General features: G+C 42.9%; 3 protein-coding genes across 3 annotated transcripts; all 3 read right to left on the reverse strand.

The window, feature by feature from the left end:
* Window positions 1-1,596: 1,596 nt before the first annotated feature.
* On the reverse strand, window positions 1,597-2,684 carry LOC140360287 (olfactory receptor 1496-like). The gene has a single exon (XM_072445498.1). It carries the CDS (start codon window positions 2,582-2,584, stop codon window positions 1,607-1,609), a length of 978 nt encoding a protein of 325 aa, XP_072301599.1. The 5' UTR covers window positions 2,585-2,684; the 3' UTR covers window positions 1,597-1,606.
* An 871-nt stretch (window positions 2,685-3,555) lies between these two features.
* coa4 (cytochrome c oxidase assembly factor 4 homolog) lies at window positions 3,556-3,994 on the reverse strand. The gene has a single exon (XM_072445499.1). The coding sequence runs from the start codon at window positions 3,992-3,994 to the stop codon at window positions 3,737-3,739; it is 258 nt and encodes an 85-aa protein (XP_072301600.1). The 3' UTR covers window positions 3,556-3,736.
* A 2,143-nt stretch (window positions 3,995-6,137) lies between these two features.
* On the reverse strand, window positions 6,138-7,139 carry LOC140360556 (olfactory receptor 2A12-like). The gene has a single exon (XM_072445806.1). The coding sequence runs from the start codon at window positions 7,083-7,085 to the stop codon at window positions 6,138-6,140; it is 948 nt and encodes a 315-aa protein (XP_072301907.1). The 5' UTR covers window positions 7,086-7,139.
* Between the last annotated feature and the right edge of the window lie 5,158 nt (window positions 7,140-12,297).

The following is a 12,297-nucleotide window of genomic DNA, read 5'->3' on the forward strand; positions in this document are numbered from 1 at the left end:
CCAGGCCCTGGGGGGAGACATCTAATACAAATAAGATTATGGAGTGCCCATGATCGCAATGTCTTCCGCTGGGGTCTGAGCGCCAAATAACCCACGTAATAAAGCTTGCCAAACAGTCTCTCCAGGGTAAAAAATATTGAAGATTTGGTTGCGTCATTCATTAATTGAGCGGAATGCACTCTGCGTCAATTTTAGCAGTGGAATTGAGGCCACTCTTCAATTCTTTGCATCATACGGCACTTGCTGAATTTGAGGAGAAAGTCAAATAGCTCATCTGGGGTTTTCTTCTGCAATGCCACAAACATGTGTCGCTTCTTGTTCTCCTCACACACAGGCTGACCCACTGCGTTTGCGGGTTAAATAGACAGATCCAGCGCACACCATGTATAGTTAGTAAGCACCGTTGGCACCCTCTGATTGGCCGACACACGCAGTAAAATCGTCACAGGTTTTTTTATTAATAGTTTTTAAATTACTGTAGTAGTTTACATCGTTTTTGATTCCCTGCTTTGCGCACATGCAGTGATTCGCCCACAATATTTTATGCACACATCTGCCCTGAACATGCCCACATTAGCGATAGACTTGGCTATTGGTCAACACTGAGCAGAGAGAGCAGCGAGTGTGAGACATTACAGTTTATTGAATGGGTACATTAGAGTCATTATAGTGGCATTGACACAGGAGCCGGGGGTCACGGGAGAAGTGGCTCCTGGCACTGCGTCTTGTGCGCTCTTGGAGGGTTTGAAGAGACAGATCCAGCATGCTGCACATAAAGGTCCATGTACAAAGGTACAAACGTGGGAACACAACTTACAAACATGGGAACACAAGAAGGAGCCCCTAAAAATATGCTAATGGAACTTTGTGGTCACCGTACGTGGGCTCAGTAGTAAACAAACAATGTTATTTGGTCACAATAAATACCCTGATCAAATATATCTTTACAACAATTACCTGTGTATTTAATATATATATATATATATATATATATATATATATATATATATATATATATATATATATATATATATATATATATATATATATACATTTACTGTGCCATGCATGAAATAAAAATGTCGAATTGAAAACATTATGATTTGCAGTAGCCTTATAAATCTGTTTCCGTTTACCATTTATCATTATTGGATACATTTACATCGCCAGTAAAAATCAGATAATTAGAATAATCAGATGCCCCATTAATTAGATCTGATTTGTTTGTTTTCATGCACAAGATAAATCTCATCATCAAACGTAGATTTTTAGTAACTGTTGTATTTAGAAGGAAAAGTAAAATAACTTTCATTTTATGGCAAAATAATTACCGGTAAGCTCGTTTTCCAGTGAATCCATTCAAAATGTAGTCTGAGAGGGACTACAATTTGTGTGTCCGAACCAGGACTGCCAAGTCTCAACGGAACATTCCTGCTTGAATAAAAACAAAATACATAAATGTACACACACAAATAAATAAAGTAAAATCCAATGAGTTCAGGTGACATTGAGTTGTAAAGTTGTAAACTATATGCACCAGGATAACACATATTTAAAAGGGCCAATGCTTCCAAAATACATACATATTCTCATAACATGAATTATTCTAACTTGATGCTCCTCTTGTCCAAATTTTCTGTTTCCTCACAATAGCCTTAATCCTCACTTTGATTTCTTTAGTTTTCAGGGAGTAAACAATCGGATTCAAACAAGGCGGGATACAAGAAGCAAGTGACAAATACAAAACCCGCTGGTCTGGGTTAATCCCTCCAAAATAAAAGCCAAAGATATAAATAATGAAAAGAGGGAGGTAAAATACAGCCACTAGTATGACATGCTCCACACATGTACTTAAGGCTTTGATTCTTCTATTAACAGACTTCATATTAAACACAGTTATTATTATGGAAATGTAAGTCACAACGATGAATATAAATGGTATTACGAGCACAAGAATTGTTGATACAGATGCTGTATAAAAGTGTACTGTATAATTGTTACAAGAGAGCCTATACACAGGGCTATAGTCACAAAAGTAGCTAAAAACTGTGACAGTTTTGCAAAAAGACAGCCAAGTCATTATACCAACAGCAAAGCAGTTAATTCCAATGGCTATAGACCAAGTTACTGCCACAATACAGGACATGCACTTCAGTGTGTTCACTGAGTTTTGTTGCATAGGAAAGCAAATGGCAACCAACCTGTCATAGGCAAGAATAACCAAAGCAAAGGATTCCAAAGAGCCAAAGGTGAAATAGGTGAACGTTTGCACTAAGCAAAGGTTAAATGGTATAAAATTGTCTTTAGCTAGGAATATTTTGATCATACAGGGGATAAGGCATGTATTTATGATTAAGTCAATGACAGCAAGGTTAAACACGGCTAAGAATTTAGGACTGTGCAAAGCGTTGTTGAAGGCGATGACATAAATCACCAGACAATTAAAAAGTACAGTGACAGCATAAACAAAAGCTAAAAAGATAAAATAGACGCTGATAAAAGGTAAAGTCTGAAATCCAATAATGTAAAAACCAGGCGGGTGGATTAAGATGGAGTTGTTCCAAATAGTTTGGAGGTAAGACATAGCTGGAGTCCACTGGTTTCATGTAAAGCCTGAGGAATATAAAAAGGAAATTATTAAGTGCTACAACAAATTAGTACATTTTACACAAGGAAACAACAGCAAACATAACTAATAACTAATATAACTAAAGGACGTCTTTCCCTTTCGGATTGACCAACTGAAACAAATTCACTATTCCATAAAAATCTAAACTTTTAGATGTTTCCATTATACAATACAACATACAAGGAGAGACATTACAACGAAATAAACAAAGTAAGAAAAACTGATGATTTGAGCAGAGCAGACCATACCTGAGCGTAAAGCTGCGTCTGAACGGTTGAAGCTGGAGTTATACTTTCCCACAAACCTTCAGGGACAAGAATGTCAGCTCATTACAGGAGAGTCTTTGTGAAACTCTTAATTACTGATTTTCAGGTCCAATAAACAGATGTGTTTAAAGTAAATTTTACAATAAGGACAGGGTTTTTCCATATTTTTAGTGCAATTAAAAAACATACTATTTTTTGGCAAAAAAGTTTCATATTGAGGTTTTACATATTTTAGTATCTTCATTACATTTAAAGGGCTCACGCAGTCTTCACAATAGATGGTGTTTGATTAATTTTAAAAAAGGTGTATGTATGACCATGAATTTCAGATCATCTTTACATTGTGAAAAAAATCATAACTATAATAACATTAATATGTATTGATAAAGACATACAGTACCACAGTGCAAAGTTCTTAAATGTGATGATCAGAATGGGGAAAATCTAAGGTCATGTATCGTCAGAGTAGGGGTGGGCGATATTGAAAGGATTATCTCCTCTTTATTTGCATTAACTAACAATATGCAGACAAAATTAAAAAAGGAATGTGCTAAAACTTACGAGTAAATGTATCAGTCGAGGTACAAGTCTAGCCCAAAACCATAAAACTAATTGCAGAAATATAATGTTGAACACTTTTTTGGAAGAATACACAAGACGTTTCGGTTCATTTTGTTTTTTTAATCAGCTCTTTTTGCAGTCACTTTTAATAGTTTTAATTATAAACAATATACTCAATATTTTAATTTAACAAATCTCCAAAACAGCAGGCAATATTAGCAATTTTTTTTAAACATCTCCCATCTCCTCCTCCAACTGTTCAATTCAGGGTCCAAAAGCCTTAGCCGGTAGAAGTCTGTGTGTCCTTTGAAAGCTGTTTCCTCAGTTGTTCTTTCCGAGCCAGCTGGAAACTTGACATACAGTCTTTAAAAGTCTGGACTGGTTTCTGACACAGTCGCCAGTCCTGGTGCTCGGCCATACACTCCTGCACGGCGTAGTGCTGCTCTCCACAGCCGGTGCGGGTGATCATGCGGTCCACTGGGTCGTCCTCTTCATCCTCCGGTCGGCCGCTGCGGCTGTGAGTGGGAGGAGAGGCCATCGAGGACCAACTCAGGATGTCTAAAAACGACAATGATGTTACATGGGTGAATGTATATCCATATTGTTATATTGGCACTGTTGTGTAACTATAGTATTTGCTTGTCGTTGTCCCTGGTCGTTATATGTGGTATTTATTTTCAGTGATCACTTTTTATATGTTTCACTCATTTTGTCAATTCAAAATGTTATCATTTGTTTTTTGTTGCACCGTATCACAGTTCACTGACAATGGGAATACAATGTTTTCTGATTCTGATGTTGTTAAAACAATGTATAGACGACGACAACTACTACTACTACTACTACTACTACTACTACTACTACTACTACTACTACTACTACTACTACTACTACTACTACTACTACTACTACTACTACTACTGTTGTCCTAATAAATTAGTAACAAGATTAAATATCAAGATAAATAACGGTTTCCTTCCTCTATCATGTGACTCTTAATAGTAATATGTATGGTCTATTTGATTTTAAAGGCTATGTATGATTTCATTATTGAATTTCTAGGGCAGTGGTTACAAAAGGAGGAACGGTATTTGATTATTTTTATGAGATTTTCTCTTCCTCGACCACCTAATTTAGGTTACTGCATTAATCAAGAGCAAAAGCATCAGTAATAAGACAAACACTGGGTTCATAAAATACCTTAAACTTGTTTGAGCGACACAGACGCAAAATGTCCAAAATGCCCTTCCAAACACCACGTAACCTACATCCATGCACGTAACACAGAGCAAAACAGAGTTACGGGGGACACATTTGAAAGCAGGACCTGAGCGCAACCGCCAAATAGTTTCGCTTGCACAAACAATAGTTCCGCTTTCAGGAAATACTCATATCGTAAGTACGCTATTTTTCTGTCCAGGAATTATCAAAATATCAACATATGCTCATCAAACTATATTTCATTTACACGGAATTGATCTTGAGCCAAGTGTCAATCTTGATTCAAGGGCTTCGCACGGGGCTACGTTACGTTGTAAGTATCTGGCACCAACTAAAGTTATAGATTATAGATTACTTGGTTATTTAGAAATATTACTTGGAAAGATGCATCTTAAACCTAAGAAAAGAAAAAGTCTATGCATTCTTACAGACTCTTACAGAGCCGTTGATTTAACTATGATTTGCACTATTCTGACCAACTGTAAATTGTGGATATTAACATATTATGTTCATACCAAGCCAATTCATTTTATTTGTAAATTAAAAATTGTATGCACACTCTTTTTGGTATATTTTGCTACTATTATTATTCATTGTTGTTTTATGTCCTAATCTGTGAATTCTGTTCACTGACAATGGCAATAAACCCCTTTCTGATTTTGATTTAACTCATTTTAGTAAATTTCATTCTTTTATGGTATATTATTGTTGAACTGTAAACCCTGTGACGAGCTGGCCCCTTTCCAGGGTGTACCCCGCCTAAGGCCCAATGTCACTGGGCTATGCTCCAGTCACCCAATGGGAACAAGCGGTAGAAAATAAATGTATATTGTTGAACTATTTATTTTTGTAAACTGGACAGTGCAACTAATTATGTTCTGTTGCAAGTATAAGACCCTTTGAGTGAATTGCATAAAAAATAAAGTTTAAAAGAATCTTAATTCAATTCCATTTAGTTTTTTATTACCCAATATCACAAATTGGGAGTTGGAACACAGTGCATATGTAAAAAGTCAAAATTAGACATTACTTCCATCCAAAAATGTGTTTTAAACCAGTCACATCACAACATTGATGGATCAGGACTGGGAAATATACAAATGAGTGATAACAAAACAAATAATAATACATTTTTAGTTTTCCATCATATAAAAACAATAATAAATATCAAAAATAAAATAGGCTTTCAATATGAATTCCCTAAACTCAGACAACACAAACTTTTAATCAATGTCATGTAACACAGAGGAAGTCTTCTCAAATTTTCTCCAAACCTAATAAGCATATAATTAATGATTAGTCTGACTGACTATGACATTGGGTGAGTGTTATTTAAAAAATCCATTTTTAATTTCATGTTATTTGTTGCATGTATTATCAGTATTTATAATGCTCACAATGCGTCTATAGTTTTGCCTTTTTAGGCCTGACTACAGATTTAAATTTGCATTCATTATGGATCATGCACTAACTTTAATTTTTCTAACCATTGCTAACCATCTGGTCTTTATCTCTTTGGTTTTCAGAGAATACACTATGGGATTGATGCACGGCGGGAAGCAGGAGGCCATGGAGAGGGTCAAAACTCGCTTTTCTGCATCTATCAACCTGATGTAGAGGCCAAACATAAAGATGGTGATTATTGGGACAAAAAACACTGCAACGATTATAACGTGCTCTATGCATGTTGCTAAAGCTTTTAATTTGCTTCCATTTTTAATCCGAAACACTATGACCAAAATGACAGCGTAGGTCAAGACAATGAAAGATAACGGGAGTATCAAATTTAACATGCTGGACGTCGATGCCATGGACCACTGCAGGGAATAGTCGTTACAAGCGAGTCTAAACACCGGAGCGTAGTCGCAGAAGTAGCTTGAAACTTTCACAGAACCGCAAAAAGACAAACGTGTCATTATTGTAACACTATACATGAGTCTCCCCAAGTTGAAACCCCAAGTGCAAGCTGTAATACAAAACATGACTTTCATTGTATTGATGGATGCTTGTCGTAAAGGAAAGCAAATAGCAATGAATCTGTCATAGGAAAGGATAGCCAGTATGTAGGACTCCATTGAAATGAATGCATAATAGACGTACATTTGAACCATACAAAGGTTATATGAGATAAATCTGTCCTTAAGTAAAAAGACTTTGATCATGCTCGGTATAATGCTAGTGCTAAGGATCAGATCAACTATAGCAAGATTAACCACGACTAAAAACTTGGGGGTGTGCAAACATGGGTCAATGATTACTATGGAAATGAGAAAAATGTTAAATATCACTGTGAGCAGGTAGACAAAAGATAAAAAAATATAGTAGACTTCGATGTAAGGAAATGTTTCGAACGCCACGATGTAGAAGCCGGGCGGGTGAATGATGCTGGAGGAGTTTGAGGCGGACATAGTGACACAAGATTTCACAAGATCTGAAAGGAAAATACGGGATAATATTTCAAAACATTACTTATTCACAAAGCACGTATGTAGTAGTGGTATTTCGAGTAACAGTGGGTGGCAGAGAGATGGCATAATTTATGGAGCAAACTTGACGGCTGAACAGAACATCTAATGGCATTTTCTGTGACGAATGTTGCGTTTGGATTAGTTGGATTCTGTGCACATTTTAAACATGCCAAGGAGCAGTAATATTTAACATAAGATAAGATAAGATATTCCTTTATTGTCCCACATGGGGAAATTTCATTGATGCAACGCAGGTAGATACAGAGGCAGATACAGAAGAAAAGAACAGATCACTTATAGGAAGTTTGAAAAACACTCTCAGTAGAAGATCTCCTATAAACAAAAACTCCCATAGACAAAACCTTTGAGAGATATGAACTGATAAACTTAAACAATAATCACATGCATTTCAGAACCTGTGTGTAGGGGTCTAAACAACTAAAAAGTAAGCAAGTTTTGTACATAATAAGACAGGTTATTTTGTTATTTGCAAAGAAATATTGATAGTAATATCTCTTACAAGCCGACTATTAAGTCTAACAACTTTGCTATGATGACCTAGAGTTGAAAGTGGAATTATTGCATATGTCCAAAGATATCAAAATTCACTCAACATTTAACATATAATTATAACCTTAGGAACATTACAAGATTGGCTTACATTTTACAAGCAGCAGATGTGTACATTAACATGAACAAAAACGTTTACCTCTCCATCTCTCATCATGCTCACCTGATCTCGTCCTGTGTTCCAGAGTGTGTCCATGGAGCCACAGTCTGAATTCATGGTCCTGCTCTTGGAGATAAAGCCTCCACATTGTTCCCATGAGTAAATCACTCTAATTAACAACAAAGAGCTCAAATTGAGCAAAAGTTTGTTTTTACTTGAGAAACAAACTTTGCATTATGTTTTTATGATACACTTTGCCCAGATTTTTAAAAAGCCTTTATAACACCAATACAGTCACTTTCTGTGGTGGAACCAGAATCGACTGATTATATCAACAGCTTTTTAAGGCAAGACACTGCAGGGAAAACTTGTTTTTTTTAAATTCTTTGTTTTTTGGTCATGTTTGCTCTCTCAACATATTCAGGCTTCAGGCCGGTGGCTCTCACGTCCCATCTGATGAAGACACCTCCGCTCCACCATGAGCTCAGCCATAGATCCGCTGCTGTTTGCATACCGGCCTGGCATTGGAGTGGACACATCGTCTCCCTGCTGCACCGCTCTCTCTCTCTCTCTCACCTGGAGAAGCCCGGCAGCTCTGTGAGGATTCTGTTCTTTGATCTCTCCAGCGCCTTCAACACCATCCAGCCGCTGCTCCTGAGGGACAAGCTGGAGACGGCTGGTGTGGAGTATGACCTGGCAGAGTGGATCCTGGAGTACCTCACAGACCGACCCCAGTTTGTGAGAGCCCGGGACAGTGTGTCTGACACTCGGACCTGCAGTGTGGGGGCGCCCCAGGGCACCGTCCTCGCGCTCTTTCTCTTCACCCTTTACACTGCAGACCTCAGACATGACAGCTGTGTCCTGCAGTTCTCTGACGACTCTGCCATCATCAGACTCATCAAGGGCGATGACAATGTGGAGTATTGAGGACTGGCGACTTTGTGGACTGGTGTCATCAGAACCACCTCCTCATCAACGCGGGGAAGACCAAGGAGATGGTGGTGGACTTCAGCAGACACCACCCCACTGCCCCCTCACCAGTGAACATTGAGGGACATTGAGAGAGTGGACTCATACAAGTACCTGGGTGTTCATCTGAACCACAAACTGGACTGGACTCATAACACAGACGCACTGTACAGGAAGAGCCAGAGCTCTACCTCCTGAGGAGACTCAGGTCTTTTGGAGTGACAGGGCCACTTCTGAAGACCTTCTACGACTCTGTGGTGGCATCAGCTCCTGTACGGTGTGGCCTGCTGGAGCAGCAGCATCACAGAGAGGGAGAGGAAGAGGCTGGACAAAGTCATCAAGAAGTCCAGCTCCATCCATCCATTTGTGCAGGAGGTGGGGGACAGAAGGTTCCTGGCTAAACTCATGTCTATCCTGGACCATGAGTGTCGCCCCCTGCTGGACACTCTGTCCGCTCTGGAGAGCAGCTTCAGTGAGAGACTGATCCACCCTCGCTGTTTGAAGAAGACGTTTCACAGATCTTTCCTTCTGCTGCTGTCAGACTCTACAACAAACATTGTTAGCCCTGAACATGTGTATACTGTCATACCCATGTGCAATGCTGTCATACCCATATGCAATACTGTCATACCTATGTGCAATACTGTCATACCCATGTGCAATACTGTCATACCTATGTGCAATACTGTCATACCCATGTGCAATGCTGTCATACCCATGTGCAATGCTGTCATACCCATATGCAATACTGTCATACCTATGTGCAATACTGTCATACCCATGTGCAATACTGTCATACCTATGTGCAATACTGTCATACCCATGTGCAATACTGTCATACCTATGTGCAATACTGTAGGGACTCCCAGACTTCCTCCCTCTCCCCAGACACTTCCTCTAACTCCTCCGGGGGGATCCCGAGGCGTTCCCAGGCCAACCGAGAGACATAGTCTCTCCAGCGTGTCCTGGGTCTTCCCCGGGGCCTCTTCCCGGTGGGACATGCCTGAAACACCTCCCGAGGGAGGCGCCCAGGAGGCATCCGGAACAGATGCCCGAGCCACCTCAGCTGGCTCCTCTCGACGTGGAGGAGCAGCGGCTCTACTCCGAGCTCCCCCCGCGTGGCCGAGCTCCTCACCTTATCTCTAAGGGAGCGCCCAGCCACACGGCGGAGGAAACTCATTTCGCGGATTTTGTATCTGCGATCTTGTTCTTTCGGTCACTACCCAAAGCTCATGCCCATAGGTGAGGGTAGGAACGTAGACCGACCGGTAAATAGAGAGCTTTGCCTTTCGGCTCAGCTCCCTCTTCACCACAACAGTCCGATGCAGTGACTGCATCACTGCAGCCGCTGCACCGATCTGCCTGTCGATCTCACGCTCCATCCTTCCCTCACTCTTGAACAAGACCCCGAGATACTTGAACTCCTCCACTTGGGGCAAGGACTCCCCACCCACCTGAAGAGGGCAAGCCACCTTTTTCCGGTCGAGAACCATGGCCTCAGATTTGGAGGTGCTGATTCTCATCCCAGTCGCTTCACACTCGGCTGCAAACCGTCCCAGTGCATGTTGCAGGTCCGGGTTTGATGGAGTCATCAGGACAACATCGTCTACAAACAGCAGAGATGGAATCCTGTGGTCCCCAAACCGGACACCCTCCGACCCCTGACTGCGCCTAGAAATTCGGTCCATAAAAACTATGAACAGAACCGTGACAAAGGGCAGCCCTGGCGGAGTCCAACATGCACTGGGAACAGGTCTGACTTACTGCCGGCAATGCGAACACGGCTCCTGCTCCGGTCATACAGGGACCGGACAGCCCTGAGCAAAGGGCTCCGGACCCCGTACTCCCGGAGCACCCCCCAAAGGACACCCCGAGGGACACGGTCGAAAGCCTTCTCCAGATCCACAAAGCACATGTGGACTGGTTGGGCAAACTCCCATGAACCCTCGAGCACCCGATGGAGAGTATAGAGCTGGTCCAGTGTTCCACGACCGGGACGAAAACCACTCTGCTCCTCCTGAATCCGAGGTTCGACTATCGGTCGGATTCTCCTCTCCAGTACCTTGGAATAGACCTTACCCGGGAGGCTGAGGAGTGTGATCCCTCTGTAGTTGGAACACACCCTCCGGCCCCCCTTCTTGAACAGAGGGACCACCAGTCCAGAGGCACGGTCCCCGACCGCCACGCGATGTTGCAGAGACGTGTCAACCAAGACAGTCCTACAACATCCAGATACTTTTGGTACTCAGGGCGGATCTCATCCACCCCCGGAGCCCTGCCACCAAGGAGTTTGCGAACAACCTGAGTGACTTCAGCTTGGGTGATGGACGAGCCAGCCTCCGAGTCCCCTGTCTTTACTTCCTCTTCGGAAGACGTGACTGAGGGATTAAGGAGATCCTCAAAGTATTCCTTCCACCATCCGACGACATCCCCAGTCGAGGTCAGCAGGCCTCCACCCGCACCGTAAACGGTGTTGGTGAGACACTGCTTCCCCTTCCTGAGGCGCCGGACGGTTTGCCAGAATTTCTTTGGTGCCGACCGATAGTCCTCCTCCTTGGCCTCCCCGAACTCCTCCCAGGCCCGGGTTTTTGCCTCTGCGACAGCACGAGCTGCGGCTCGCTTGGCCTGCCGATACCCGTCGATGACCTCCGGAGACCTACAAGCCAGAGTGGCCTGATAGGCCTCCTTCTTGAGTCTGACGGCATCCCTTACTTCCGGTGTCCACCACCGGGTTCGGGGGTTGCTGCCACGAGAGGCACCGGAGACCTTGCGACCACAGCTCCGAGCAGCCGCATCAACAATGGAGGCGGAGAACATGGTCCACTCGGACTCAATGTTCCCAACCTCCCCCGGGACAAGGGAGAAGCTCTCCCGGAGGTGCGAGTTGAATACCCTACTGACAGAGGGCTCCACTAGACGTTCCCAACAGACCCTCACAATGCGCTTGGGTCTGCCAAGTCTGTCCGGCTTCCTCCTCCGCCAGCGGATCCAACTTTGCCCCTCTCTTCACCCGAGTGTCCAAGACACGCGGCCGGAGGTCAGATGACACGACAACAAAGTCGATCATTGACCTCCGGCCTAGGGTGTCCTGGTGCCATGTGCACTGATGGACACCCTTGTGCTAGAACATGGTGTTCGTTATGGACAATCCGTGGCTAGCACAGAAGTCCAATAACTGAACACCGCTCGGGTTCAGATCGGGGAAGCCGTTCTTCCCGATCACCCCTCTCCAGGTGTCACCGTCATTGCCCACGTGGGCGTTGAAGTCCCCCAGTAGAACAACGGAGTCCCCGGTCGGTGCACTGTCCAGTATCCCTCCCAAGGACTCCAAGAAGGCCGGGTACTCTGCACTGCTGTTCGGCCCGTAGGCCGCCACAACAGTGAGAGACCTGTCCCCCACCCGAAGGCGGAGGGACGCGACCCTCTCGTTTACTGGGGTAAACTCCAACACGTGGCGGCTGAGCTGAGGGGCTATAAGCAAGCCCACACCAGCCCTCCGCCTCTCCCCGCTGG

Source organism: Eucyclogobius newberryi, unplaced genomic scaffold (assembly GCF_026437365.1).
Source record: "Eucyclogobius newberryi isolate DKJ021-1_F unplaced genomic scaffold, fEucNew1.0.hap1 SCAF_15, whole genome shotgun sequence".
NCBI lineage: Eukaryota > Metazoa > Chordata > Actinopteri > Gobiiformes > Gobiidae > Eucyclogobius > Eucyclogobius newberryi.